A 27,522-nucleotide genomic window follows, 5' to 3' on the forward strand; every position below is an offset into this window, starting at 1 on the left:
TTTTCCAACCCAAACCATTCCGGGGTTCTGTGAGGGTGAAGAGCTTGTTTTCCCATGGGGAAGCAGCAGCAGGAAACCTTCCAGAGTGGTTTCTCCCAGCATTTTAGACTGTCCTGTGGCCCTGGATACAGCCAGGCCTTATTTTCAGGCTAGGGCACTGGATCCTGCCTGCCTTTGCCATTCATCCCTCCTCCAAAAACCCTGTGAAAGGGACAGGGATGGGGACAAGGACAGGGACAGGGATGGAGCCATGGGGCTTTACCCCTCCCCTGGCACCTCCAGCATCCCCAGTGCCAGGAGCATCCAGTGCCTTTTCCACGGGCTCCAGAAATAATTGCATGTTCCCAGCGAATTCCCTTTGTCCTCTAAAAATATCCCTTGGCCCCGGGGCGGGGCGGGCGCTGACCATCCGCAGGTCCCGAGCCCTAATTGCTGATTTCTGCTAAGAGGCGACATTTTCGGGGCAGGAGGGAGGAGCACGAGGGAATGAGCCACTTCTGGGAGGGCGACTGCATTGTCTGCGGCTAAGTATAGCCTCCAGATTTCATCCCTGCCCTCTCAAACCCCGGAATTTTCCCCAAAGCAGATGGGGAAGGGTTTGTCGCACCGGCCAGCCCTGTCTGAGGAGGGGAGGAGGGGAGGGAGCTCTCCCCTCCCTCAGGGCTGCGCTCAGGAAAGGCCAAATGGGGATGAATTTAATGAATCCCACTCCCTTTGATGACTCGACCTCCATCCCTCCTTCATCTCAGCACGGCCGAGGTCCCCAGGGGAGGGAAAGGTCCTCGAGTTCCCACCCCGGCTGTCCCCAGGCAGCCACGCTGGCCTTTTCCCCGGGATGCTCCCTGCTGCTGGCAGCTCTCCTGCTGCTCTGCCTCGCCGTTCCACGGATTTAAACACGGACAAAAAGCTGCACCATCTCTTCTCCAGTTGCCCCACTCCCAAATTTCGCAGCTCCCATCGCGATTTTGTGGCAGCTGGGGAAGTAAAAAATACTTGGGATTTGTGGGGCGATCGTGGAGAAATGCCACTTTTACGGAGCCAGCTGCAAAAAGGGAAATGTTGCAGCAGTATCCTTAATTTATGAATTAATTTTCCCACCCTGCTCTCTCCTGCTGTTAAGGAAGGATGGTTGTACCTGGCACAGGATCCTCTTTTTCTCAGCCCTCCCAAAACAAGGATCGCTGGACGTGCCCATCAGCATCACCCCAGTGAGCCACCGGTGACTAACGGGTGATAATTACAAAAATCCCCCGCGTGCTGGTGTCTTTTTAAGGAATTTTTGGCACCCTGGAATTATCACTGGATGCAATATTTTTAATTAACGCAGCCCCGCGGGTCCCCTGCGCGGTGTTGGGGTCACCGCGGAGGGGTGGGGTGACCCTGCCAGCTCCACGCTGGGTGCCAGGGGGTTCCAGGGTGATGCCAGGGCTGCGGGGACAGCTCGGGGTGGCTTTTTGGGGTGTCGGGGTGATGTGCCAGGGCTGAGCTGCCTCGCCCCGCGCGCAGGGCAGAGGAGGAAATCAGTCATCGAAGGAAATCAGTCATCGGTGTTGCTGTGGAAACCGCAGGGGAAGCTCGGTCCGTGGCAGCCAGCGCGGCTCTGCCAGCGCCCTGCGGAGCCTGGCCGGGGCTGGGGTGGCACACAGCGCCCTTGTCCCCTGCTGTCCCCCGGTGTCACCCTTTCGGGATGTTCCCAAAGGGAGCTGCATCCCGCGGGGCTGCTGCTGCTGAGGGCGCTGGCTCGGCTGGTTTGGGGGCTGTTTTTTTGGTTCCCTGCCCCAGCCCTGCCTGGGGGGACAGGAATTTCCTTCCATACAATCCCAGAATGGTTGGGGTTGGAAGGACCTTAAAGGGGTTGGAAGGACCTTAAAGCTCATCTTGTTCCCAACACTCCCTGCCGTGGGACACCTTCTGCTATCCCAGGTTGCTCCAAGCCTCGTCCAACCCTGGAAGCTTCCAGGGATCCAGGAGCAGCCGCAGCTTCCCTGGGAATTCTATTCCAGGGCTTCCCCACCCTCCCGGGAAGGATTTCCGTGAGGACACAGCTGGGATGGGGCAGATGGAGGAAAGGGAAAAGTTGCCTTATTAAAACCCAAACAGCACCCTGTGCCTCCAAAATCTTCCATCTGAAATGCCCCAAACTGGGCTGTGGGGTCATATCGATCGGGGGAAAAAAAATATAAAATACTGAGTGATCCCCTGAGCTAAATGGGAACTTTAGAGTGGGGAAGGATTTGAGGGACAGGGAGGGGTCTGGGTGTGCCAGGGGGATTGGGGCTTAGTCGGGGAGAGGATGGGAGGAATCCAGGGATTTGGGGGCTCAGGGGACATGGGGGATCCAGGCATGAGGTGTTTGGAGCCTGTGGGGGGCGAGAGAGGGTAGAGATGGATTCGGAGGGGCTGTGGGAGCAGGGATGGGGTCAGGGGTGGTTTAGGGGGTGCGATGGGTTTGGGGGAGGTTCAGGGTGTGAGATGGGGTCAGAGGGTATATTTGGGGTGCGGGTGGGTTGGCTGTAGGGAATGTGGGCGCAGTGTGGGGTGCAGCACGGGGGCTCCGCGGTGGGAGGGTTGTGGGCTTGGCACGCAGCATGTGTGGGGTGCAGGGTCGGGCGGCAATGGGGTGGACAGGGACAAGGGACCATCTAAGGGAGCGGGACGGGGAAGGGACAGGAGAAGGGAGCGGCGCAGGCTGCGGGCAGGGCAGGGCAGGAGGCAGCGGCTCTGGGCGAAAGCGATCCGCAAACCCCGGGCGATGGCAGAGCAGAGAGCAGGAGGAGGAGGAGAGGAGGAGGAGGAGGAGGAGAAGAGGAGGAGGAGGAAGTCGGGGCTGAGCCGCTTCCTGTAGGCAGCGGGATGAGCGCAGACAAAGCTGGGTGGGGACTCGCCGCTCGGGGCTGCTGCTGACCACCCTCCTCCTCCTCCGGCCGCATCCCTCCGGCCCTCCCTCCTCCATCCCTTCCTCCATCCTTCCCTCCATCCATCCGTCCATCCATCCATCCATCCCCGCGTCCGTCCGTCCGTCCATCCCTCTCTCCATCCCTCCGTCCCGCTGCCGCCCGCCCCGCGGGGATCGCGGCACCGCCGCCCGCTCCAGGTACGGGGGGAGCCGGGGGGAGCCGGGGCTGGGGACACTGGGGACACTGGGGGCACTGGGGGCACTGGGAGGGCTGGCACTGGCCGCACTGGCCGCGCTGGTGGGGCTGGGCAGGGCGGTCCCCACCCTCGCCACCCGCTGGCACTGACCCCCGCGGGGACCGAGCCGCTCCCAAATGGGGGGAAATCCCCCCAAAATCCCGCACGGAGCCAATCCCCGCACCCCTCGACCCCACGGGGACCCCACGGTCTCGGGGGGCGATGGGCGCGGGGGTCTCACCCCGCCGGGGAAGGTGCCTTGCACGGGGAGCTCAGTCTCCCAACAAAGGTTGGATTTAGAGGGTTTGATCCTCTTTAATCAACTGATTTGCCATCACAGGGAAGGCTTTTTCCCTGCATGAATGAGACGTAGTGTTCTTTTCTTCCCCGATTTTTTTTTTTTTTTTTTTAATCGTGGGAAGGAACGGGGAGACTTTCCCAACCCCAAATCCCCGCAGCAGCCTCAGCTGGGATCAGCCCCAGCCTGGCTGGGAGGGATTTGGGGTGATGTCCGCGCAAGTGAAGGGGCATCCACCCTTTCCCCAGCATTTCTATCAAAATCCTGATTTTTCCCCGCAGTGCTTTGGGAAAAGGATTCCCGGGAAAATCGCTGGGAATCTGAGCTCAGGGAAACCTGGTCCAGGGCTCGCTTGCCCCGGTGGGAGGGGAATCCAGGAAAAAACTGACAGAGGGGAGAATTGGAATAGATATTGGGAGGAAATTCCTGGCTGTGAGGGTGCCGAGAGAAGCTGTGGCTGCCCCTGGATCCCTGGAATTGTCCAAGACCAGGTTGGATGTGGCTTGGAGAACCTGGGACAGAGAAAGGTGTCCCTGCCATGGCTGGGGTGGAATGAGATGAGCTTTAAGGTCCTTTCCCACCCAAACCACTCAGTGATTCCATGATTCCTGCCTCCTTGGTGGAAAAATGATTTATATTTAAGGCAAATCCTGACGCACAGCCGTACCCCCTCATTAATCAATTCCTAATGAGTTCCTAATGAACTTAGAGCACGGCACCCGGAGGGCAGTGCCTCGGAGCAGCAATGAGCTGCCACTGCTGCGGCTCCCATGAATTATTTTTCCTTCTTTCCCTCTGGCCTCCCGAGCTGCCAGCGATCCATCTCCTCACCAGGGATCCAGGAGAAGGGGCTGGGGCAGCAGCACATCCCCTGGCAGCAGGCTGGAGCCAGGCACCGAGGGTTTTTCCTCATAACTGGATTTCCCTGGATGCAACTGGAGCGTGCGATTTTAATCCTCTTGCCTACCATATGGCCGCTGGCTGGATTGAAATATGACTCAATTAATTATTGCCAGGAAAGCCCTGGGGCCAAGCCTTTCTCCAGGAGGAGGTTTGGAGGTGCTGATGGGGCTTTTCTCACCCCGTGCTGTGGGATCCAGGATGTGGCTCAGCCCATCCCACCCCAGCTCCCCTGTTAGCCCTACAAGGCTGGGCATCGCCCCAGCTGCTCCTTGGCACCAGTTTTGGGGATTTTTTAGGCATTTCCAGCCTTGCCGGAGGAGGCAGGGATGCAATGTGCTGCCGGCTGCTCACCTGGGACACGAGTTTGGCAGTCTCAGCATCACCTGGATAACCACTGGAGGCAGCCTCGCCTCCAAAATGGGATATTCCCAGCTTAGGAGCCTCACACGGTGTCCATCCTCTCTCCCAAATTCCCTGGGAGCTGCCAGCTTGTCTCCCAATGGTTCATACATCAGTTTCAAGGATCCCATGGGGTGTCCCGGCACTTGTGAGCCGCTGGTGGCCTTGTGGGGCACATTTTGGATCTGGGGGAGATGACAGCTGAGCTGCTTCATGGCATGGGGGTTCTCAACACCAGGAGCAGGCAATCCCAGCGGGATTCCCACGGATTGATGGCTGCAAGCTGGTTAAGAAGCTCTATTATTATTATTATTATTATTATTACTACTAATCGCCAAGCTCGCCTGCTGCTTTGCCACCCCGTGCCAAGTGGGAAACGCGATAAAAAGGCAACTTTGGCAGGGCAGGCAGCGCCATCCCAACCTGGCAGCCCCGCGGATGCTGCCGCTGGAATTCCAGGGGAATGGCCGAGCTTCTCCTCCCGAAACCCGGTGAGTCACCGAAGGAGGACAGCCAGGCGCCGGCGCCGCCTGTTTCCATAGTAATTAGGGCTGGAGAGACGGTGCTGGAGCCCCACGGACCCCCCGTGTCCCCAAAAAGCACAGCCCGGGGTGGCTGTCCTGCTCCATCCCGGGCATCCCAGCCGGGATGCTCCAGATGGGAACACTGTGGTGCTGCAGGGATCCACTGGATTACCCTGGTTGGGGCTGGGAATGAGGGATTGATCCTGGGAAAAGCAGCGTTTTCTTCTCGGTGTGGCTTCTCTGAGTGTTCCTCTCCCGTGCCCAGAGCGGGATGGGAAAGCAGGATGGGAATTTGGGATGTGTCCATGTGTGCTCAGAGCCAGCACGGCAGCAGCAGGAACGAGCAGAGGGATCAGGGTGGATTTGCAGTTTTTCTTGCTTTTCAGGCTCTTTTCTTGCAGTTTCTCCCTCTTTGGTTTCTCACTCAGCCCTTTATGGGAGCGAAGGCAGTGGGAGATGGAGCCCCACTCCATGGAGCAGGGTGTGGGTGCATCCTGGTCCATTATCCAGGGAATTTTTGGGCTTGTCCTTGCACAGTTTTATCCCCTGCTCGCTTCCAGCACAGCTTTCCTCGTGTATTTTTCCTTCTGGGTGCCACATGCATGGTCAGGCTTGCTCCAAACCCCATCCTCACTCACACTCTTGGCTTGAGCCCCATGGAGAGGCAGGTCTGAGCTGGAGAGAAGAGGATCCAGCTCTGAGGAGAACATGGATTTGGCTCCGTGGGGAAGTCAGGCTTGCTCCAAACCCCATCCAGGGTGGCTGAGATGGTGTTGGGTCAGGCCAGTGATTAATTAATTAATGCTGTTTTTGATTCGAGATGTCGAATTGCCGGCGCTTGGCAGGCAGTGAGGCAGCTGGATGCAGGATCAGGGAATCATGGAATCAAGGTTGGCTTGGGTTGGGAAGGATCTAAAAGACCATCTGGGATGGGTGAGGACACAGCCATGCTGAGGCTGGAGTCTAAAATCCCTCCTCTCTGCATTTCATGTGGGAATGATGGACTCCAAGCACCAGCAGGATATAAAAATTCCTTCTGAAATGGCATCGGACCAATCCTTAAAAAATCAGCACCTCGCAGCTGAGATCCCCTGGATAATTCCTGGGAAGCAGCTGCACCAGGACCTGCTTATCCTCCCAAACACAATTAGTTTTCACCTTATCTCGTCCTTCCCTGCCTTTTCACTCAGCACTTTCCTTCCCCTGTTGTCTGTCATCATCATCCTCGTTAGAACCTGCCTTAATTAGTTTACCCAAGGCAAGCCCCAGGTGTTGCTGGATCCTCCTCCAGCATCCCTGATCCAGCTGAGCTGCAGGTTGGTTGTTCCAGAGGTGCTGCTGTGCTTCCTAAAGTGCTGCTCCTGGCACAGCTGGACACCCCAGAGCTGCTGGATAAGCTCCTTTAGCTGGGCTGCAGTCTCACTTTAACAGGTTTATCTTCCTGCCCTCGCCTGCTCCCCTGAAGGCTTTGGAAGGAGAGTTGGCTCTGTCCATCCTGGGATGTCCCCTAGGAGTGACTCTGCTGGCTGGAAAGGTTCTGCTAAGAGGGATCTGGGTGGGGAAGGAGCAGCCTTGCCCGAGCCTTGGAGCTCAGCAGGGATCTGTGCTCCTTCCTGGATCCCATGAGGTCCCTGGGAAGAGGAAAAACCCCTGGGAGAGCATGGGATATTCCCACTGCAAACTGCTCTGTGCTGCTGGTTCTGCAGGGCTGCTCAGCGTCCTTCCTCCTGCTGCCAGGGGGGATCAATCCCTGCTCCAAAGCCTGGCTGCTTCCTGCTTTTCCTGTGCCTCAAGATCAGTGCCGTGGGGACATCAGTGCCATGGGGACATCAGCACCCTGTGCCACCACCAGCGCCTCTGTGCAGAGACATGGACGGAATTCTGGCAGATTCCCAGAGTAAATCAGGGCTGAGAATCTCCCTCCTCCCTCTCCTGCTGTGCCTTCCTGGGTGGGAGCAGCTGGAGGAGCCCTGGTGTTCCTTCCCATGGATCCCAAGTGATCCCAAGGGTGGCACCTCCGGGAAAATGGTGACAATGCAGGGGTGGGTTTGTGTGCTAATTATGATTTGGGTGCTGTCATGACTCTCATGTCCATCCTGCTGTGCCAGGAAACCTCAGGCTTAGAATCATGGAATTGTTGAGGTTGGCAAAGCCCTCTAAGATCTTCAAATCCAACCATTCCCCCAGCACTGCCAAGGCCACCACTGCCCCGTGTCCCCAAGTGCCACATCCCTGTGGCTTTTGAATCCCTCCAGGGATGGAGACTCCACCCTGGGCAGCTGTGCCACTGCCTGAAATTCTTGTGCAATTTTGGCCAATTCCCTTTGAATAATTTGTTTTCCCAGCTCCTTTGCCAATGAACAGATGTGACATGGAGCCCCTGCAGCCAAGGAAAAGCCACCGAGGTGGTGTGACCCACGTGGCACCCCTGGGACAGGCAGAGTGTCCCTGCAGTGATGGGGAGGAGCTGTTTTTTCTCTTGCCCCCATCTGAGCTGTGTCCCTGAGGAGACAGCAGGAGCTGGATGAAGTTCAGGAGTGTTTCACCTGTTGCAGCATCCCATGGGATGGCACAGGGAACACTGCCAGGTGTCCCAGAGCCACAGCCTGAGGCGTCATCGCCTTAAGGGGAATTCTGAAGGGACGCTGAAGGGATTCCCCAGGCTTCAGTTGTCTTAAAATCCTCCCTGAAGCTGTGAATTCCTGTGGACTGAGCACTGCAGGAGCCGTGGGTTTGGAGGAATGGAGCTTTTGGGGTCATTTTGGGTAAGAAAGCACCAGCTGTCAGCAGATGTGAGACGCTCAGTGCTGATTTAATTCCTCTTTGGAGCCAATGTTTTTGGTTTTCCTGTGAAGCAGGTGCAAGCAAGGCAGGGAAGGAGGATAAAGAAGGTGTTGAGAGTCAGGGGTGCCAGGAAAATGTCTTCTCAATCCCACTGTCCCCCACGGGATGCCAGGACAGTGCCAGCCTGGGACATTTGTCATTGTTAGGGCCAAAGGTCCCCTTCACATAAACCTTCACAAGGCAGGGCTTGGTTTGAAATTCCTGAGGACAGGAAAAATTCTCAGTGCCCAGAGCGAGTCCTGAGGAGGCCATGGAGCTGCTCCAGGGCTGGGAGAGCTGGGAATGTTCACCTGGAGAAGGGAAGGATCCAGGGAGAGCTCAGAGCTCCTGCCAGGGCCTGAAGGGACTCCAGGAGAGCTGGAGAGGGACTGGGGACAAGGACTGGAGGGACAGGACACAGGGAATGGCTTCCCACTGCCAGAGGGCAGGGAGAGATGGGATGTTGGGATTTGGGAATCTCTGCTCTGCACTCAGGGCAGATCAGCACTGTCCCCACAGCTGTGCCATGAGCCCATGTGGTTGCAGGTGTCCCCAGGATGTCCTGTGAGGTCTTCTGCACATCTCCACATTCCTTCTCAGGGACTCCCTGTCCCCTCGCTGGGTCTGCAGCAGTTTGGGGTCCTTAGTTTGGGGCTCACCAGCCATCACAACCTACCTGAAGCTCTTCCAGTTCATCTCCAGCCCTCTGGCTGCTGCTGGAGCAGCTCAGATCCAGCTGGGAATTGGCCAAGCAGAGGTTTCCCACCTTGGCAAACGCTGAACATTGACCAGGCCTGGTGGATTCCATGGCTTTGTGTAGAAGTGGTAAGGACCTGGTGGGGACAGAGCTCCTGGGACAGCTTTAGGTGTTGGGAAAGGCTTCAGGTTCAGCTCCTGAAGGCTGCCTGGGCTGCATCCCTTGGATTTTTCATCTCCTGGAGATGGTGGTGTTTGTGCAGCACTGGCAGGGCTGAGCCCATCAAAATCCCTTGCATTATTTATCAGCTGATTTAATAGAATTGCTCAGCCTCACATCCTTGCTCCAGGATTTGTATCCTCCTCCGGTGCTTCCCTCCTTCTCAGTTAATGCCAGGGGTGGGAAACGACTCTCCCTCCCTCCTCCCTCCACACCTTGAATAAAAACAGGGAATAAAGGGAATAAAAAGATTATTTTAATGCAGCTGCAAGCCAGGCTTATGGAGAGGTATAAGCAGCAAAGAAGGGAGGTGCTGATTATTATTTTTTAAGCCTAAAATCAAAGCCCTAAAATCTAAAACTGTGTGTTTCTGTTAAATGATGTGAAAGTTAGGCTGGCTTTGCATCCGTGCTGCTCCTGCATCCTGCCTGGAGCTGAGCCCCACAGAGCAGCTGCTTCCAGTGGTTTTACAGCTCAGGAAAAATAGAGAAATCTGCTGGAACTGAGGTTTCCCAGCAGCAGGTAGGCAGGGAAAGGTGTTTATCCTCGGGAAGGCAGCTCGTGGAGCGTCGTGGTGCAAAGGCAGTGATTCCAGAGGGATGGAAGCTCTGGGAATGGACACGGAGTGGGATAAATGAAGCACTTGGGGCCACGGCATGGATTGATCTCTGGAACATGAGTGATCCATGCATGGGAAGGGAAGGAATCCAGCAGTCTTGTCCTGCTTAACCCAGGCTTTGCAGCTTTCCTCGGGCTTTAAATTTTCCATCCTTTCTTCCTTTCCTGCCGTGTAAGTGTCAAAACCACCGCCCAGGCTGGCGGCTTCTCCTGCCGCCTGCGTAATCCCGCTGTGTGCTGAGCATGTGTCGTTCCACAGCCGGGATGGGGGGGAAAGCAGGGCCCTTGACTCAGCAGGAAGATGCTCTGCCAGGGTTTTAAGGGGGTAACGGGGTGGTTCAGGGATTTAGGGCTCTGTAGGGAAGCTGAGATGTTGTGTGTGGAGGTCAGTGAGCGATGAGGGTGGGTGAGGATGGAGACAGGCTGGGAATGGTGTGGGAAAAAGCTCCGAGGGCACAGCTGGGGAGGGAAAAGGCAATTTTGCTGTTTTGCAGGAGCAGCGTGGTGAGGGAAATGGAGGTGGGTCAGGCTTGGAGCAAAGGGAAGCTGCTGAGCACAGCCTGCTGCTGCTGCTGCCTCAATCCCACGCCGTGTCCCTGTCCCAATTCTGCCACGCTGGCCGTGCCCTGCTGTCCTCCTGGGAAGGACCCAGGTGTCCCTGCCTCCAGCACCAGGGCCTACTTTAGCCCAGAATGCAGCAGGGCTCAGGGGAAAAGAGGCAGCAGCGGGGCACGGGAGTTAGATTTAATTGGGATAATATGGGTCAGCTCGGCGACCGAGCAGCAGCAGCAGCAACAACCTAATTCTGCCCAGCTGACCCGGTTAGAGCTCTGCCAGGGCTGCAGGCAGGGCTGCATCCCTGTCTGGATCCCTTCATCCCTGCAGCCCTGCATCCCTGACTGCATCCCTGTCTGGATCACTGCTCTGATCCCTGCCTGCATCCCTGCCTGAATCCCTACCTGAATCCCTATGAACATCCCTGCCTGCATCCCTGCCTGAATCCCTACTAACATCCCTGCATCCCTGCCCTGATCCACACCTGCATCCCTGCCTGAATCCCTGGATCCCTCTCTACACCCCTTCCTCCATCCCTGCCCAGATCTCTGCCCACATTCCTGTCCTGATCCCTGCCCACATCCCTGTCCACATCTTTCTCCACAGCCCTGCCACAGGCTGTCAGCTTGGAGAGCCTCCTCTCACAGCCTCAGGTTTGCCAGGCTGTGAAATGTCAGAGCCAGCACGAGCCACAGGAAATTCCTCTTCAAAGTCATCGATTGTGAAAAGGCAGAATACACAGGGAATTTTTTTCCTTTTTTTCCTCTTTTTTTCCTCCTTTTTTCTCCTTTTTTCCCTTTTTTTTGGTCTCTTTTTTCTTTTCTCCCCTCCTTTTTCCTCTCTCTTCCTTTTTTTTCCCCCTCTTTTTCCTCTTTTTTTCCCTGTCAGAAACCTGCTAAAGCCACCCCCATTCCATGTGGATCCTCCACCTGCACGTTGGGATGTGGCCACCAGCAGATGCTTTACTCACTTCACGGCTGTCTCAGAGATGTGAAACCCTCCCAGCTCTGAGATAACAGGGTTTTACCCCACAGCCCACACCTAAAACACACCAAATCCCAAAAAATAACCACAAAACTCCCTTCTCCATGTGGTGCAGCCACTATTGGAGTAGTGGCTATAAAGGCACCAGCTCTGCATGCTGTGAAAAACATAGAAAAAAAAATAGAATCCATGAATGGTTTGGCTTGGAATAGACCTTGAAATCATCCATTCCCACCCCCTGCCATGGGCAGGGATGATTCCCACTATCCCAGGTTGCTCCAAGCCCTGTCCAACCTGGCCTTGGACACTCCCAGGGATGGGAATAAAGAAGGAAAATCATTAGACCAGCTTGCTCCAAACCCCATCTGACCTAGCCTTGAACACTTCCAAGGATGGAAGGAAAATAAATACAAAAATTTTTTTAAAAAAGGTAAAAAACATTCCCAGCCTTGTTCCTTCCACGACAAGGATGGGAAGAGAGAAATACCAGGCAGCAGCGTTGGGAATTCTCTCACCACTCTCAGCTGGGCTGTGACCTGTTTGCTGTATTTGAAGCTTGAAATAGAGCCTTATGAGTAATGTGGTTCAGGTGCTTATCACCAATTAATTAATTCTTTTGCACGGCGGATACCTAATTAAAGCAGTCTCAGGTAATTCCTGGGGGGCAGGAGGGGCTCAAACTAATGGGGCTGCTTAACGAGGTTCTTCCTCTGCTGATGGAACTTGCTGGGTGATTCCCAGCGGCTGCAAAGGGTCATTGGGCTCCCTGTGAGTGTTACTTAAAATCCAATCCTAGTGAAGCTTTGATCGGGGTGAGATCATGGGAGGATGATTTCTCATCACGAGGATTTCTGCAGCTCAGGGCTTTGCCTGCTGCAGGGGGGTTTTTTTGGGGGAAAAGGGGAGGTTTTAGCAAAAAAAAAAAAAGGGATTTGGGGTTTATTTGAGATGAAAGGTGCTTTGCAGAGGGGTGGGTCCAGCAAGCTGGCATGAGCTGCAGTCAAATCCAAATGCTCCTTTCCCATTCCCTGTGGTTACATGGAGATTGTCCCCTAAAATAGGATATTTTAGCCAAATCAGGGCAATGTGTTGTCCCAATTCCTCCAGGGTGGCTGTATCCCCATGCCAACCAGCAGGGATTGGTAAATCATGGAATCATTTAGGTTGGAAAAGATCTCTGGGATCGAGGAGCCCAATCATTCCCCAGCCTTGAATTTGGGGTGATTTGTGTGATGTTTGGGGTTGGTTTGTCTCTTACCAAATCCTCTTGGAAAAGTGATGTTGGCACAGCCAAATACCCAAATCCTCCTGGAAATGTGATGCTGGGAGAAACAACTCCATTTGCAATGATCTCTTCATCTTCCCTTCCCTTTCAATCCCCATTTCCCATCTTCCCTTTCAATCCCCATTTCCCATCTTCCCATCAAGATCTCTATCCTAACTCTGGCCAATACTTAAGAGCAGGACGTTAAAAACCGAAACCCAAGGCTGGATCCGTTAATTAACGTGAAATAATAGCTCTTGGCTGCTTCCCTTAATTGAAGGTCAGAAGTTCAGAGCTGGATGAGCAGATAAGGAGGAAATTCCTGGCTGGGAGGGTGGTGAGGTCCTGGCACAGAGTGCCCAGAGAAGCTGTGGCTCTCCCTGGATCCCTGGAATTGTCCAAGGCCAGGCTGGATGAACAGCCTGTGACAGTGGGAGGTGTCCTTTCCCATGGCAGGGGGTGGAATGGGATGAACTTTAAGCTCCCTTCCCACCCAAACCAGTCTGGGATTCTGTGATCTGTGTGCTGAAAATACTCTGATCCATCCATGGATTTCAGGGAATTTCTGAAGCTCTGTGTTCTCCTCCCTTCCACTCGTGTGCTACAGCAGCCTCCAGCCTCCTGGTGGCCTCTGGGTGTTGTTCAACATTTTATTAAACCTTAAAACCCCAACCCAACACAAAAAACCCCATTAAACCTTAAAGCATTTTCATTTCTGGTGCAATGCAGCTGTGGTGGGGCTGAGCCCTGGTGGAGCCATTCCAGCATTTGAGAATCCTTGTTCCTCAGCATTTGGACATCCTAATTCCTCAGTATCCTAAATTCCTTAGGATTTTAGCAGCCCTGAATTCCCCAGGATTTTACATCCTTATTCCTCAGTCTTTGGGCATCACTATTCCCCAGGTATCTGGGAATTCCTTTTTTGCCCTGTATATGGCCATTTGTATTCCTTGGTGTTTGGGCATCCTTGAATTCCCCAGAATCCTTATTCCTCAGTAGCTGAGCATTCCTATTCCTCAATATTTGGGCATCCTTGTTCCTCAGGCTTTGGACATCCTTGTTCCTCAGGATTTGGGCAGCTCTGAATTCCTCAAGATTTGAGCATGTTAATCCTCAATATTTCAGCATCCTTGTTCCTCAATATTTGGGCATCCTTGTTCCCCAGTATTTGGATATCCTAATTCCTCAATATCTTGGCCTCCATGTTCCTTAGGATTTTAGCAGCCCTGAATTCCCCAGTATTTGGGCATGTTATTCCTTGGGTTTTGGGTATCCTTATTCCTCAGTATTTCAGCATCCTTGTTCCCCAGTCTTTGGCCACGGTCAGGGCTCCAGTGTGGGATTGTCCCTTGTGCTGGGATTGTCCCTTGTGCTGGGATTGTCCCTTGTGCTGGGATTGTCCCTTGCTCACCCACACTTTTTCCCTGGGTTTTCCCCCAGCCAACAACCCTGGAGCAGGCTGAGGGATCACTCCACTGTGGATGCATTCCCAGTGGCATTCTCATGGTTCTGGACCCTTTTTCCAACCCTGGAGCAGGTCTGAGCTCCCTGCCTGTGGCAGCAGGATGGAGAGAGTAAAAATCCTGTGGGAACAGTGGCAGGAGGGACCAGAGCAGATGTCCCAGCCTGCTGGCCCTTCACCTGAACAATCTTTTTTCAAAAACCCCAAAAAACAAAAAAAGGAAGTGGAGGTTGGTTCCTGTTTGCCTCGGTTTGAGCCGTTAAGGGTGAGAAAACAAGCAGCTGAGGTTCTCACGTGATGCCCACGGGGCTGGGACTGCTCCAGGAAAAAGGGACAGAGAAGGGACAGAGAAGGGACAGCCTGGGAAGGTGAGGCTGGAGCCTCCTGACCCCATCTGGGCTCCAGCAGTCGTGGTCAGCTCCAGCTCAGCACACAAGGTGGGTGGAGGGCACATCCTGAGCCAGGCTCTCTGCAGAGCCAATTCCAGGGCTCAGCTTTTTCTTTGGAGCAGAAGTAGGGAAAACAGGCTTTGCATTGCCTTGATAATTCCCATCCCTGGAAATGCCCAAGGCCAGGTTGGACAGGGCTTGGAGCAGCCTGGGATGGTGGGAGGTGTCCCTGATGGAGTGAGATGAGGTTTAAGGTCCCTTCCAACCCAAATCATTCTGGGATCAATAATTGGGACTGAGATGGGAACTCATCCCACCTCTCCCGTTTGGCAGGAGGGATCGGATGCTGCTGGGATAACGAAGCTATTGCCATGGAAACAGGCTCATTTTCCACTCTGTTGTCTTTTCATTTATTTATTTATATGTTTGCCAGCGCATCTCTGACCTGCAAGCTGCTTCCCAGTGATTTAAACACAGTATTGGACATCCAGGACTAAAAATACCTGGGAAAGGGAATGAAATGCATGCAGAGAAGGGCTGGGAGCTGTGGCTATAACCACCACTCAGGATTAAGGTTTTTTTGCCCTGGGGAATCCCACAGGCAAAAATCGAGCTCAGACCATTTTCTTTCCTTAAGGAAAGGGTGAAACATTTGGAATTTGGGTGTATCAAGGCTCCTTTCCCAGCCAGATCTGTAATTCCCATCAGGATCAGTGGGACTATCCCACCTCCCACCCCCTGGAAAACATGGCTCTGCTATTTTCTTCCTTGCCTGTTGTATTTTTATACTTTTCTGGATATATTTAGCAGGTTTTCCTATTTTTTTTTTTCAGCTGAGCCACCTATTTTTAGCCATGGCTTTTAGCAAAAGCCACAAGATGCCTGGCAAAGCCATCCAGCCCCTCACGAGGGATTCCCACGCTCCAGCCCGATGGTGACCAGCAGCACCAGCCCTGCTCCCAGTTTTTCCTTCTGGATGCTGCAGCCTGGCTGGTTTGGGGGAGAAAAAGGCAATTTTTAGGAGAGCCTCCTTGCCTCGGTGGGGTTGCATTGAGCTGGGCTGGGCTGAGCTCTTGGGAAGCTCAGGGAGCAGGAGAAATCCTAGCAGGAATGAGACCTGGGATAATTCCCTCCATTGTGGTACCCAGCTTGGAAACTTTGCTGGACAAATCCCACCTTTTCTGGACCAAAAAAACCCAAAAAAACTAAAACCCAACCCCAAAAAAACAACCTTTTCTGGAGCAAAACCCCCCTGGGTGATGCCTGCTTGGTAGGAACAAGCCTGATCCCTGCTCTCCCCAAAATCCTGACTGCCCCAATGGAATTCACCCTCTTTGCTATTACTGAGTGGAACATGCTGGTGCATCAGGGATGGAAATTGGGATTTTTTTTTGAAGCTGAGGAGCAGGGAGGCTTCTGCTTTCACCCCAAAACTGAGCTGTTGTCAGGGCTGGCTGATGCTGCTTTCGGTCTCTGTGGTGAGGGAACAGAGAGGTTTCACCCTGGCCAGTGTCAGCACTTTCTCTTTCATTCCTGCTTTTCCTTTTGGTTCAGATGGGGAGAGAAGGGTTTTCTGGGAAGCTGAGAAAAGCCTGACTGGGAGGTGAAAAAAAGCCTGGAAAATGGAATCCTAGAATCATTAAGGTTATAAAAACCTCCCGGGATCATTTTGTCCAGTTGTTCCCTCAGCTCTGCCAAAGCCACCGCTGTCCCTTGTCCCCAAGTGCCACATCCACATGGATTTTAAACCCCTCCAGGGACTGAGCTGCCTATTCCAGTGCCTCTCCCTGCCTATTCCAATTCCAGCTGGCAGGAAAGGATGTGTTCCACAGGTTTAAACTGCACAGCTGGGTGGGCAAAGACCTCAGAGCTGGAGAGATGCAGGAAGTGCCTCCTGATAGCCACGAAATCTCACTCAGTGCCAGTTTGGAATGTCAGGAAGTGCTTTCCAGGGATTCTTCCCAGGGTTGGGACTGCCTTTGGACAGTGACAGGCCCAGCCTAGTGCAAACTGTGTTTTGAGAGAGCTCTTCTGTAAAGGCAGGGCCTGTTTGGGGTAATTGCACTGATTAATCAGCCTTAAAATCATGAAACTGTGGAATGGTTTGGGTTGGAAGGGATTTTAAATCTCTTGTTTTTCCACCCCACACCTTCCATTATCCCAGGTTGCTCCAAGCCCCATCCAACCTGGCCTTGGACACTGCCAGGGATGGGGAAATGCCATTTTTTTAAACATTCAGAATTCCAATCTCCACCCACATGGACATTGAGCCAAAACCCAACTAAGAGAGGAGAACAAACTTACCAGAGGTGGTTAAGCTCTGATTCCATGGGTTTGGAGCTGGAGCTGGTGATGGATCCAACACTTGGATTGCAGGATCCTTTCTGCTCCAGAGCCTCTCAGCTCTGTGCAGAGCAGGCAGCAGCTTGTGCTGACGAGGAGCTGGCAAACCAAGCCTGATCTCTCCTGCAAGCAGAGCTGGCAGCTCCTGAGGAGCCCAGGCTGGGAGGGAGGAATGGGATGGCAGCTTAGCAGGAGGGCTCAGCAGCAAGAAATGCTCCTTTGGCAGTGGCTGTGTTGGGTTGGATGTGCCGTTTGGTGTGGAATTGCATCCCGAAATCCTGGTGGATGGGATGGACCTGCTGGGATGGAGGAGGGCTGCTTGTCCCCTGGCCCAGAGCAGGGGTGGCTTTTAGCTCAGAGCACTTTAAACCCCAAGCTCATCCCAGCAGGATGCTCCACATCCACATTTTTTGCTCCATATCCTGGGTAAAATATGAAAATTCTGGCAAAGCTTCAATGAGCAGACCAAGAGCTGATGCAGCTTCATCAGGGGTCAGGGATGTGCCTCGCTGTTTGCCCACGAAAATCCCAAATTTTGGTGCCTGTTTGGGCTGAGGGCTGCTGGTGACAGAAGAAAATGTCATTTAGATGGACCAGAGGCTCTTCACTCACCAGACAGCAACAAATGAGGAGGCTTTGTGGAGCTTAGGGACCAACTAGGAAAAATCAGCAGCAAAATTTCTGTGTCCAGGCATTTATTGCAAGCAATTTTAATAGAATTACAGAATGGTTTGGGTTGGAAAGGATCTTAAAGTCCATCCCAGTCCATCCCAGCCATGGGCAGGGACACCTTCCACTATCCCAGGTTGCTCCAAGCCCTGTCCAACCTGGCCTTGGACACTTCCAGGAATCCAGGGTTTTCTCTGGAAAACCTGTGCCAGGGCCTGCCCACCCTCACAGGGAAGAGATTTAAGCCAAGCCAAGCTGCTGGAGCATCCTCCTCTCCTTCAACCCCCAGTTCCTCTTTACTCATTGCAGTCAACCAAAGAACACCCAGGAAAGTATCCTCAAATCCGAGGAAAAACGCCAAAATATTTGAGCATTCATTTAGAAGGAAGCTTCTTTTCCAGGCATTGTAATTCCAAGCATTTTCCCTAGCAGTGGCAGGCACTTCCAGAGCCAGGGCTGGAGATGTGGTGGATGCAGAGAGCCTGCCTGATCCTATTTGGGCAATCTGGGCATTCCCAGGATGGTGGAGGGATGGCAGCCCTTGGGTTCAGCTCACTCAGGGAGCTGTGCCAGCATTATCCCAATTCATCTCTAGATCTCCTCCATCAGATCTCAGCTCTTGGCCCTGGCCAGCAAAATCCCAAGGATAAGGTGGAAAACCACTGTGCTTCCCAATGTTTCCTGGTGTTCCCATTATCTCTCACACCCACAAGGAAAGGAGTTTCATGGCACTCCCAGGGGAATACAGGCAGTGCCTTATTTCCCTCACTGAATGGCAGGTGTGCCTGGATAATGGGATTCCTGCCTTGGAGCCCACAGGTTAATGAGTGCTTACTCATTATTTTCATGCTAATGATGTTTAACATGGCCAGGACATGGATATTGTCTCTTTTGGGCTCTGCACTGTAATTACAACTCGGGATCTTGCCAGGTTGTTGTGGTACTTTGTTGTGCAGAGGGGTTATGGTTTATTAACTGCTTGTGGAAGGGGTTGGGTTGGTTTAAAGGGATGTAAAAAAGCTGGAGAGGGACTGGGGACAAGGGATGGAGGGACAGGACACAGGGAATGGCTTCACATTGGAAGAGGGGAGATTTAGATGGGATATTGGGAAGGAATTCCTGGCTGGGAGGGTGGGGAGGGGCTAGGATGGAATTCCCAGAGAAGCTGTGGCTGTCCCTGGATCCCTGGAAGTGTCCAAGGCCAGGTTGGACAGGGCTTAGAGCAGCCTGGGACAGTGGAAGGTGTCCCTGCCATGGCAGAGGTGGAATGGGATGAGCTTTAATATCCTTTCCAGCCCAAATAATTCTGGGATTCTAGGATAAATCCACTCAAAAAGAGTTGGAGGTTTGGGTTTGCTCCTGGTGGCTCCACACCTTCCCAGGGGCACAGTGGGGTCTCCTCACTTTGGGATTTTCAAGCTGCTCTTGTGGCTGCCCTGTTTGAGCACCATCCCTGCCCCCTGAGCCAGTGCAGGGCTGATTTCACAACCTCAATCTGAAGTGTCACCTGCTGCTTTTTTGTTATTTACAGTGGAGGAAACACCCCATTTCCCCGGGGTGGAAATGCTCTAAAACCATTGCTGGCCCCAAACTGGTTCTCATTTCTGCTTGAAGCATCTGCAGAGCATCTGGCTGAGGGTGTGGTGGCTCCTGGGAGGCTCCTCTGAGGTGGCTGAGTTGCCCCAGAGTCCCCCACGTTGTCCCCAGCATTGTCCCAGCAGGCATGTGCTCACAGATGGTCCTACCCTTCCCTAACCTTATTTTTGGGGCTGTTTTCCCCACTTTAGTGCCCCTAGGGCTGGATGGAGTAAGGGTTTCCTTGCAGGAGGGTGGCAGCAGTTTATGATTTATAAACCTATAGGATAATTTAAAGGATCAGGGCTGTAACAGCCCCAGAGATGCTCTCAGCAGTCCTCCCTGCTCCCATGGACCCTAAACGTGGAGTGACTGAAATCACTGAAGTGATCCTCTGCCACTGGAACAGATCCTTTGGCACAACATGGAATCATTAAGATTGGAAAAGCCCTCTGAAATCGAGCCTAGCCATTCCCCCAGCATGTCCCCAAGTGCCACATCCACCCTTTTGGAACACTTCCAGGGATGAGATGATCTCAGGGATGAGGATTCCATCAGAATGACGTTAGAAAAATCTCCGTGGCACCCAAACCGTGCAGCAGCAGCACCTGGGCTGAACCTGCACACTCCATGGCTTTTCTGGGAGAATGGGAAGGAATAGCAGCAGGGATGCACTCTGCTGCCCAAACCCCTCTCCAGCCACAAAAAAACGGGGGAGAGATGAGATAAACCAGCATGGAAACAATGCAGGGGCTGAGCTACACCTCAGGCAGTGACAGAGAGATGGACCAGAGGGGAGCAGAGCCAGCCAGGAGCTCGGGATGGAGGATTCTGGCAGAATTCCCCAGGAGATGCTCCTTCCATCCCACCCCAGCACGAGCTCTGTGCAGCAGACAGTGAAATCCATGCCCTGTCCCTGTGCATCCTCCAGCCTTGTCGTGGCTGCCAGCAGCCCTGGGCTACTTGCCCGCTGCCTGAAACCTCTTCCTGTGCTGAAAACCTCGCTGAATGCAAACAAAAATGTGTCACTGGGGGCTGGGCTTGCAGGGCAGGGGGCAGGGGACACTTGGGAGGAAGCTGGGGATGTGGCACCTGTGTCTGTGAGGGTCCCTGGTGCTGTGATGATGTTCCTGCAGAGCTGAGTTTCGTTTTCTGTTCTCTTTGTTTGTAGGCCAAGAGGAGCAGAGCTTCCTTTAGAGGCACAAATCAGCGGAGAGATCGGATTCTGGTAAAAAATAACCCTTCCCTGTCCTTCCCTCCTCATCCTCAAACCCTGGCTGGCCCTTGCTTGATTCCTCCAAGCACAGGCAGCAATGCCAGCTTGATTTTTGCTATAAATCCCAGGATGAGCCTCTCTCCAAACACTAAACCCCCTGAGATGGGCTTGAGCTGGGCATGCCCTCAGCTTTCCCTTGAAACACCACAATTCCCTTATTTTAGGGCTTGTCCCATCGCCCAGGGGTCTCAATGTGCAGGACATCGCCAAAAAACCCCATTTTGGAGCTGGCAGGCAGGAGCAGTGCTGGAAAACACTGCTGGAGATGCTGGAATTCTGCTGCCTCTGCCAGAGCTCACTGCTGGTGGAAGGTGCCGGAAAAACATCCGTGATCCAGCCTGGCCTTAATGAGCATCCCCTGCCTGCCTGGGCTGGAAATCTCGAGAAACAGGAAGCTCCAGCATCCTGTTCAGCATCTCAATGTCCAAATTGGCAGCAGGGACAAAGCCAGGGAGGCCAAGGGACACTGGACACACGCTGGGCATTGGCAGGGGCAGGGAGTGAGTCTGGCACGGCAGCTCAGGCTGCTGGGGGGAGGCTGTTCCCTGGTTTTTGTTGCTGTCCCAGGCTTTCATGGCACAGCAAACACCAAAGGGCAGCTCAGCTGGGGTGCTGCTGCTGCAGGCTGGGCTCTGGATGGCCCCAGTGTCACCTCAGGGTGACCCCCTGCTCTGGGGATGATGGGGAGGGCACCACTGGGTTGGCATCTCCCATCCTCGTTCCGACGGCTCTGACGCTCCACGTGAGCAATCCCAGCCCAATTTTGGGGGTCTGGAGCAGCCCAGCAGCTGATCCTGGTGTGTTCCTGCCCCAGCCCATCCTGGGAACACTCCTGGCCTGCCCATGGCTAGCAACAACACTGCTAGCATAGCACAAGCCCGCAAGCTGGTGGAGCAGCTGAAGATGGAAGCCAATATCGACAGGATAAAGGTAGGGATTCTGGGGATTCGGTGGCTCTGGGAATGCTGGGAGGTGGTGGGAGCTGGGATGTGGAGCCAAGTGGTGTTTGTGGAGGATATGTGGTCCTGGTGGTGCTGGCTGAAGGCAGGGGGAGATCCTCACCCATGGGATCATGGAATTTGGGAGTGGTTTGCTTTGGAAGGGACCTTAAAGCCCATCTTGTTCCAACCTCCTGCCAGGGACACCTCCCACTATCCCAGGTTGCTCCAAGCCCTGTCCAGCCTGGCCTTGGACACTTCCAGGGGTGAGGAAGCATCACCTGGAGCCCTGTGGCTCCAGGAAGGAGTGACTATCCCCAGGGCATCTCAGCTCCTTGCTGAGAGCCTAAATCCAGGGAGAGAAGTGCTCCAGGGCTGGGATGAGCTCCAGTGGCTCGGGAGCTGCTGCCATGTCTGGGATAAGAGTGAGGTTGGTGGCTGAGGGCAGGAAATGCTGCTGTGGCTGCTCCTGCTTGCAGGGATGCTAAAGCCAAGTGAAGGATGGGGAAGTCTGGGAATGGGAATTCACCCTGCCAGAGCACCTCAGAGCCCAGGGGTGAGAAGCCAACCCCAGCAGGGATGTGCTGCCGTGCCTTTGGTCAGCTTCTTATCTCAGACCTGATGCTGCCAGCCCAGCCCTGCTGGTGCCACCTGTCCAGCTGGGATGTCCCCAGCCTGTCCCTAACGCAGGGCTCCTTCCCTTGCAGGTGTCCAAAGCAGCAGCAGACCTGATGGCTTACTGTGAAGCCCACGCCAAGGAGGACCCTCTATTGACCCCAGTCCCGGCCTCAGAAAACCCCTTCAGAGAGAAGAAGTTCTTCTGTGTGATCCTGTAAACCCCACAGGAGCCTGACAGGCACTCAGGCCACCCTGAACACTGATGTAGAGTTTTTAGGAATGGGGACGACCTGCTGGCCCGCAGAATTTAAACAAAAATCAGTTAAAAAACACGGCCTGGAAGCTACAGAGATGTGCATGTTTAAAGAACCTGGCCACCTTTGGGGGAATCAGATGATCTGCATTGCGAGGCAAAAGATCTGAAGTCTGTAGAGTTGCCTAGAAAGAGAAAAACAAAAAAAACAGAAAAAAAAACCCAAAAAAAAAAACCCATGTAAAGAATAAATCTGTGTCACTTTTCTGCTCATGAAATTGTTTGATTGTTCCATATTTAAAGCACCAGAGCTGTGCTGAGCAAAGTTAACTGCTAAGGATGTGTATAACCTTCTTGGAATGATATTGTTGGTTTCTCTCCAAGCTAATATTTTTGATTTAAGTTGTCAGATATATAGAGACAGGTTAGGTGGCTGTGCTGTTGCTCAATGTTTGGTCTTGTGCTTTTTCATTTCTGGCTGTAGCGTAGCAGGGCGGCCGAGGGGACACTGGCAGCTCTGTGTTCCCAGCAAACCCCACTTTTTATTATTCTCTCTATGGTTAGCTTTGGTTCTGCAAGTAAAAGTGATTCCTGTGTCGTGCTTGGTGCTCCATAGCCCTGTGATGACATTCAGTGGTAGTGCATGAGAGTTTGAATTCTGTTCATCCGCTCCAGACTTTTCTTTTCTAGCGTTCGGCACCACGTGCTGGTGGAAGAAGCCGTAGGGAGGAAGCTGAGGCGATTCTGAAAGCAAAGAGAGCTCCTGAGATGCCTTAGACGTGCCTGAAATACCTCCTGTGACAGGGCAGGTGCCAGCCCGGGGGCAGGGGGAGCCAGAAATCCCAAAATCAAAGTCGACCGCTTCTTTCCGGGGTCTTTCCTTTCTCCTACACCTCTGTGCCTCTGCCCTCCTCGCTTGGTCCTGCTCTTTCCCGGTTCCTGGTGGCACTTCCTTCCCTTGGGGCTGGTCTGGAATGCTGCTCCGTGCTGGGATGGTGTTCAGTGCTGGGATGCTGCTTTGGGGTGGGATGTGGCTCCAAAATGGGATGCTATTCCACCATGGGATGCTGCTCCGTGGTGGGATGCTGCTCCGTGGTGGGATGCTACTCCAAAATGGGATGTGGCTCCAAAATGGGATGCAGCTCTGCCATGGGATGCTGTTCCACCATGGGATGCTGCCCCATGATGGGATCCTGCCCCATGGTGGAATGCTGCTCCAAACTGGGATGTGGCTCCTCCATGGGAGCGGCTCCATGGTGGGATACAACCCCATGGGGGGATGCAGCTCCAAAATAGGATGCAGCTCTGCCATGGGATGCTGCTCCATGGTGGGATAAAGCCCCATGGGGCTGCTCCAATATGGGATGCTACTCCAAAATGGAATTTTGCTCCATGGTAGGATACTGCTCCACCATGGGATGCTGCTCCATGGTGGGATGCTGCTCCAAAATGGGATGCTGCTCCAAAATGGGATGCTGCTCTATGGTGGGATACAGCCCCATGGTGGAATGCTGCTCCTTGGTAGGATGCTGCTCCACCATGGAGTGCTGCCTCATGGTGGGATCCTGCCCCATGAAGGGGTGCTGCTCCATGGTGGGATGCAGCCTCATGGTGAGATGCTGCCCCATGGTGGAATGCTGTCCCACCATGGGATGCTGCTCCATGGTGGGATAAAGTCCCATGGAGGAATGCTGCTCCATGGTGGAATGTTGCTCTGTGGTAGGATGCTGCTCCACCATGAGGTCCTGTCCCATGGAAGGATGCTGCTCCACCATGGAATGCTGCCCCACCATGGAATGCTGTCCCATGGAGGGATGCTGCTCCACCATGGAATGCTGCCCCATGGAGGGATGCTGCTCCACCATGGAATGCTGCCCCATGGAGGGATGCTGCTCCAAAATGGGATGCTGCTCCACTGTAGGATGCTGCTGGATGCTGGGATGCTGCTTTTGGTGGGACGTTTCTGCCCCTTCCCGCCTCTCCCATTCCCGCTGTCCCCTCGGCGCGTTGGGAAGGGCCAGGGGAGCAGCTCCAGGATCCGTGGGGCTGTCCCTTCAGGAGGTGCCTGATTCCCTGTTTACACACAGCCTGGGCTCCCTGCCAGGCTGGGGAATTATTCCCAGGTCTTCTTCATCCTCTCTCAGCTCTGGGGGGACACACGCCACGTTTCTGGGCTCTGCTTTGGGTCCATGTTTTTGAGGATGTGGCTTGTCTCTCCTTTCTGCTGCTAAACCCCTCCTGGCTTTCCCCACTCATCTGTCCTCCTGGGAAACTTTGGGAATCATCACCTTGGGAATCCTAATGTGGGGATTTATGTACAAAATGAGCTGGGTGTCACAGAGGGCTTTGGGGGTCTGTGGTGACCCTGCTGAGCCAGTTCTGAATCAGGTGTGAGCTTAAAAATCCCTGTGGATCTGGGAGGGCAACAGTCTTTAGGTACCTTTTGGTGACTCTTTCTAGCCCGTCAAAAAGTGCTTTTTTTGGTTTTTCTACCTTTTCATACTCTTTTTCTAGTTCTTCTACGGAGAAGGCCAGTTGTTCTCACACTGGGCTCCAAACTTTTGGCATCTGGGAATGTTTATAAGCCACGAGTAGCCTAGATGGTCCCAGCACTCCCTAATTCCCCCAGTTTTGCTCTTTTTACTACAGCTCCCACAGCTTTAGGATGAAGGATGGATGAAGCTGTTAGCTCTGCAGCTGGTTTCACTCTTGGTGTCACCAGGCAGAGATGTAAATACCCCATCCTGGGTTTTGGCTTTTCTTTTTAATCTGATTTATTGCCACAGAGAGTGAAGTGCAGCCGGTCTGACCCGGGGCTCCCACCCCACCCCTTCTCAAACACTGCCCTAAAGTGGTTTGTAATAATTTTTTAAACGACTTGCCTATTTTACAACTCGAATTCTTAATAACTTAGATGATGAAATAAACCTGCATGACTAGGGGGGAGCGGGGAGGGGGAAATTTTGAATTAACCCAAACTACTCATTGAAGGTGTTTTACGTTGCTGGGCTTGATTTTCTGTTGGTTGTGGTGTTGCCATTGGTGTGCTGCCAGGTATTTCACCCTAGAATTTCTTACTCACACAGGTCTGCCTTTGTTAGCCAAGCAGAAATCGCCTGCCAAGGTTGTTTCCCCTCCTCACAACAAAAATCCCAGCCATCCCTCCATCCCAGCGCTGGATTTCCAGCCTGGCCTCAAACAACATTCCACTACCCCCAGGCTTTTAAAGAAAAAAAAAAAACATCTGGAGTACTGGAAAAAGGACTTTTCTTGTCTGCAGAGGGAGCAAATCTGCCCATGGTTTGCCAACCTGCCTCCAGCAGGGTTTTGGGGAGGGGGTGGTTGTAGGCGAAAGCCAGTCGTGGTGTAGCGCATCCCCATCCCACATGGTCTGTGTACTCGTTGGAAATAAACTTTTGGATTTGTTTCAAGCCTCTGGAGATGATTCTGTGTGCGTGTCGACCTCTGGGGAGGAGGGTTCTCATCCTGGTCGTGGTTGGGTGTTGTTCCCAAGGGGGTCTAAGGGGGTTTGCCTCTCAGCGAGGGTTTAGCAGGAGTTTTGCTGCCTGTCAAGGAGGGAATGTGAAACCTCTTGGGTTTTCAGCAGCTTTTTGTTCCCACAGGATGAGCCAGGTCAGGGGAGAACTAACTCATTCAGGGTGGGATGTTGCTCCTTGCTCCAAAATTTGGAGATACCTAAAATTTCCAACTTCATTGTCCATCCATTCTCCCCTCTCTTTCCTTCTCCTGCCAGCCCTGGGAGTCAGAACAGGAGCAGGACCAGAGGAGGCCATGGAGATGCTGGAGCCCCTCTGCTCTGGAGCCAGGCTGGCAGAGCTGGGAATGTTCACCTGGAGAAGAGAAGGATCCAGAGAGACCTCAGAGCTCCTGCCAGTGCCTAAAGGAACCTTATAAAGAAGGACAGATTTTTATAGGGCCTGGAGTGACAGCAAAAAGGTTGTAAACTAAAAGAGGGTTGAGTCAGACTAGATGTGAAGAATTTTTTTAATGAGGAGGGTGGTGAGACCCTGGCACAGAGTGCCCAGAGCAGCTCTGGCTGCCCCTGGATCCCTGGAAGTGTCCAAGGCCAGGTTGGACAGGGTTTGGAGCAGCCTGGGACAGTGGAAAGTGTCCCTGCCCATGGTAGAGGGTGAAACTGGATGTGCTTTAATGTCCCTTCCAACCCAAACCACTCCAGGATTTTGTGATTCCACGATTCTTACTCATTCTACTGCCAAAACACCTCCTGATCACAGCATCAATCATACTCTGCTCCTACCAAATTCTCCACATCCTGAATTTTCCCTCTGGTTTCCCAGGACCCTCACGGGTGAGTGTTTTCCCAGCAAAGCAGCAGGACACAGTTTGAGGCTGCTTGGCCTCAGCTCATTCCTGGGGCTGGGAACAAGGTGTCACCGTGGGTTCTGCAGTGAAACCACCAGCACCGAGCCCAGCGTGGATCTGTGCAGCCATTCCAGTTTTCCCATCACCCTGACGAGCAGCAACATCACCTCCCAGCCCCTCCATCCTTTCCCGTGTCCATCAGAGCAGCTCGAAAGCAAAATGGTGTCACCGGGAAGCAACGAGCCAAGTCTCTCCTCGCCTGCCAGGCAGCTCAGCTGTTCCGAACCTCCCTGGCTCCTCTCCAGCTCCAACGCTTGCTCCCTTCCATCCTCACCTCCCCAGGCTTCAGCTCGGAGCAGCAGCACCTCGGAGCCAGCAGCATCTGCCGAGCGGGAGGAGGTGTGGAGCATCCGTGGAGAGCGTGGGCGAAACGCTGCTCCCTGCGCTGCTGCCAGCCCTGCCGCCGGAGCCAAGCCCTGGCCGGCTCCCTAATGACAATAAACCCATCTGCACTAATTGCGTTCATTAGCCGCAAGGCCGGTAGCTCCGCAGCGCGGGGAGGAGAAGCACGAAGCCTCGCAGGGATGGGTTTGGCCCGGGGGGTGCTGCAGGAAGCCGCTAGGGGATGGGGATGATGCTCAGATGCAGGGTGGGATCCAGGGATGGGTGGGGAAGAGCTGTTCTGAGGGTGAGCAAGGCAGGGAGGGGTGGAGAGCGGAGGTTTCACTGCCTCCGTCCTTGTCACTCTCGGTGGCACGGACAATGTGCGACACTCGTGTGGCCGAGGGCACTGCGGGGATGGTTCCAAGCTCCTTTTAGCCGTGCTGGAGTTGTGCCTTTCCTGCTCACTTGCCTGGCACTGCTGGCACATGTGTGGCTCCAGCTGGGAGGTGGGAGAGGGACACTTCCTCAGGAACTGCGGTGACAGGACAAGGAGGAACGCGTTCAAACGGAGAGGGGGAGTTTAGGGTGGATATTTGGAATTCTTGGCTGGGAGGCTGGTGAGGCCCTGGCACAGGGTGCCCAGAGAAGCTGTGGCTGCCCCTGGATCCCTGGAAGTGGACAGGGCTTGGAGCAACCTGGGACAGTGGAAGGTGTCCCTGCCCATGGCAGGGGTGGCACTGGATGGACTTTAATGTCTCTTCCAACCCAAACCATTCTGGGATTCTGGAATTCCGTGAAAGCTGAAGGAGGCTGATTTGACAGGTAGTCCCTGCCCTCCTTAAACCAGGCAGAAGC

At 53.9% G+C, this 27,522-nt stretch overlaps 1 protein-coding gene across 2 annotated transcripts; it reads left to right on the forward strand.

The window, feature by feature from the left end:
* Positions 1–2,828: 2,828 nt before the first annotated feature.
* On the forward strand, positions 2,829–22,217 carry GNG2 (G protein subunit gamma 2). 2 transcript variants are annotated; one of them, XM_085060954.1, is made up of 4 exons: positions 2,829–3,094; positions 20,026–20,082; positions 20,945–21,060; positions 21,776–22,217. In XM_085060954.1, the coding sequence occupies exons 3-4, from the start codon at positions 20,974–20,976 to the stop codon at positions 21,902–21,904; spliced, it is 216 nt and encodes a 71-aa protein (XP_084917080.1). In that variant the 5' UTR covers positions 2,829–3,094; positions 20,026–20,082; positions 20,945–20,973; the 3' UTR covers positions 21,905–22,217. The 2 variants fall into 2 exon arrangements, with proteins under 2 accessions (XP_084917080.1, XP_084917081.1); XM_085060955.1 differs by lacking the exon at positions 2,829–3,094 and adding an exon at positions 14,149–14,315.
* Positions 22,218–27,522: the final 5,305 nt, after the last annotated feature.

Source organism: Lichenostomus cassidix, chromosome 5, assembly GCF_008360975.1.
Source record: "Lichenostomus cassidix isolate B80296 chromosome 5, HeHo_3.0, whole genome shotgun sequence".
Classification (NCBI taxonomy): Eukaryota; Metazoa; Chordata; class Aves; order Passeriformes; family Meliphagidae; genus Lichenostomus; species Lichenostomus cassidix.